General features: G+C 39.0%; 1 protein-coding gene across 1 annotated transcript in view; it reads right to left on the reverse strand.

Moving 5' to 3' along the window:
* The window catches only part of CBG17893, a gene marked incomplete at both ends in the record, with an annotated part of 3839 nt that extends 2214 nt beyond the window's left edge, over window positions 1-1625 (reverse strand). The window contains 3 exons of the mRNA XM_002647658.2: window positions 137-598; window positions 1058-1348; window positions 1468-1625. Of these exons, the coding sequence (XP_002647704.2) occupies window positions 137-598; window positions 1058-1348; window positions 1468-1625 (911 nt within the window). The remainder of the gene's footprint in view (window positions 1-136; window positions 599-1057; window positions 1349-1467) is intronic.
* Between the last annotated feature and the right edge of the window lie 1266 nt (window positions 1626-2891).

Genomic DNA, 2891 nt, shown 5'->3' on the forward strand with positions numbered 1-2891 from the left:
AAAACCATGCGCTTGCAATTTAGGCTCCGCCCCCTGACTCCGCCCACTTTTTCATTTTTTTGATCGGAATTTGAGGCGTATTCTCAGAATTTCAGAATCTGCTGCCACGTGGATTCCAGCTACTTCAAAAACTCACTCAAAATCCATAAATCTCTTAGCAATCTTCTTCTGAACCTCCTCGGTCTTTTCAGCACTATCCAATGGGAAAACGGTGAAAATCAGCATGACGTCTCCACCGAATTCTCTCACCGTCAGCAGTCTCCAGAATCCTTTCCGCTCGAATTCGTCAAACGGCGCCAACTCCGTTTCCTTCACAAATTCATGCGCGTCCCCGACAATTGACATCATCTGGGGACTAACGATATCCACGTTGAGCGGAGGAATCACAAAATGACGATTTTCAGCGAAACGACCGCCGACGAAGCCGATGCAAATGTCTGTGTTCAGATCGTGGCCGATGGTGAATTCGCATTTATTTCGGTAGCCTGTGGTTTTTGGGGATGGGAGGATTTGTTGGAGGCGTTTACGGAATTCAGTCTGTTTTCCGATTTTCTCCACTTTATTCCGTTGAAGTTGCTCGTGGAGCTTGTTCATTACTCTGGAAAAATTTTTCAGGTGAAAATTTGGGGATTTTTATTAATTGAATTTCGGAAAAATCCTCGGAAAATTGGTCAGATTTTTTGGCGATATTCCAGGATTTTTAGCTCAAAATCTGTATAATATTTATGATTTTCAATTTTTTTAGCTCATTTTTCAAGGATTTGCAGCTGCTAGAGTAGGTGTGAATTTGAGTTTTCAGAAGCTTTTTACAGCTAGATATGACAAAAATTGGCTCAGAAGTGACCAATTTGTGAAGGATTTCAGGGCAAAATCTAGTTTTTAACCGATTTTCTTGAGTTTTTAGGTCTATTAGTTCAAAATCGGTTTTTGTCTCAACCCCCTTACCACGTGGCACAAGAAATTTTGACAACTTTTAAGGTTTTTTAGGTGAAAATCTAGGTTTTTATCGCTTTTCTTTCAATTTTTAAGGATTTTCAGGACAAAAATCAATACTAACTTGACACTGTTCTGTTGCTTCAACTCCAACTGCTTCTCATACTCCATCTCCGCCAACGGCGTCACAGATTCTCTGGCTGTCTTCTGTACAGCTGGCTCAGTGTTATTTTTCGTTGGTGCTCGAAGATTTTTGACTTCTGTCGTCGCTAGATGGGCGGCGAGCACGGAATTTTTGTATTCGTAGCCGTTGAGCAGTTGGATGGCCTTCTGAGCGTCTTCTGGAGTGTCGAAGGTGATGTAGGCGTAGTCCGACATGTGACGGACCTTTTTGGATTTGACGTCGCCGAGAATTCTGGAGAAAAAGTTGAAAAAACTTTTATTTTATTTGAATTCAAAAAATTTCAAAAAAAAAATATTTTTTTCGAATTTTTTACTGTAAAAAATTTTGTAGAATAATTTTTACATTCTTACTTCTCCAAAACCTTCTTGAACTGCTTAAAACCAATAAAAGAGGGAATATTTTGAATATGAACTCGATCCAAATCGATTCCTGGTTCTTCTTTGGCTTCTGTTGGATTTTCCGCGATTTCCGCGACTTCTTGGGCAGCATTTTCGATTGTCTCACTCATTTTTACCTGAAAAGTGAAGGAAAATAGTGTATTTCGGGTTTCAAATCGAAAATTTAACTGAAAATAATTGAAAAAAGACGAATAATGCAAGCGCGCCCTGTCGCACTGAGGGGGAAAAATGCGAGGGAGATTTGAAAAATAGAGGTATATTCCGGATTTAATAATATATTTATTTGCAATGCATGGGGGAAATCGATAGATAATTTGGCAAGAAATAGGACCTGTACAAATAAAAAAGTAAAATGACCAGACGGACCGAGTAGAGTCCTGTAGGTCAAGTGGGAGGGATCAGAATATCATAAGGAATCGCTCCTACTCGCTTAGCAAACGCCACCGGACTGAGCTTAGAATTTATCACCTTACATACACGGTTCCACATAGACAAGTTTCTGTGAAGGAAGCAGTCAAAGTATTGACCGTTGATTTTGAACAAATACGGGGCTCTGTTAGAATGGCTGGGAAGAATGTAGGACGACATAGAGGGAAAATGGTATGAGTTTATAACAATTTTGTGATAGGTACGAAGAACTAGAAGGGTGTGGCGATGAAGGGTGGTTAGCATAGAGAACTGGGATAGGCGATCGGTGTATGAATTGAAGGGCATATTACATCTCTGAAAGACTTTTCTGGTGAAAAAACGAAGAGGAGATTCTACGATAGAATCTTATTTACCTCAAATATGACCACCTCAAAAAATAGGTTGTTGAACGAGTGCTAAATGACAGTCGAAGAGGCGCTGACTGGTCAATGACCGGTGGTTGGCGGGCCAAATTCCTGCAGAATGGAAAATTTGGTTGAAAAAAGATTTTTCTCTTAAAACATGATAAAAGGCATAGAGGGATCTGGGAATCTATAAAATGTGTTATTAGAAGCACTTCTACGAAAATTAGAATCTGAGGCGCGATTGGTGAAAAACTGCTAAATGACAGTCGAATAGGCACTGACTGGTTGATGGTGGCTGAATAAAAAAATATGTTTGAACATTCCTTGGTATATATCTAGAAGCATTTGTTAGCATTTTCGTGTTCCAAAATTTTTACTCGAGTTGTCATTGCATGATAATAATCAATCGTTCAGGACACATGTTCTCGGTCATATTTTTCAATTTGCTTAAGATTTCCGACGAAATTTGTTTTTAATTTTGTACAATTTGTGTCTTAAAGTGCTATTTTTCCGTTTTTCTTCAAAAATCCCAACAGTTCGTTTTTAAATGCCGTTTTATAATTGCCGAGTTTCAAAATTTCGGTCATAGAGATTTGCAACGAC

The sequence above is a fragment of the Caenorhabditis briggsae genome (genome assembly GCF_000004555.2).
Source record: "Caenorhabditis briggsae complete genome, chrV, whole genome shotgun sequence".
Lineage (NCBI taxonomy): Eukaryota > Metazoa > Nematoda > Chromadorea > Rhabditida > Rhabditidae > Caenorhabditis > Caenorhabditis briggsae.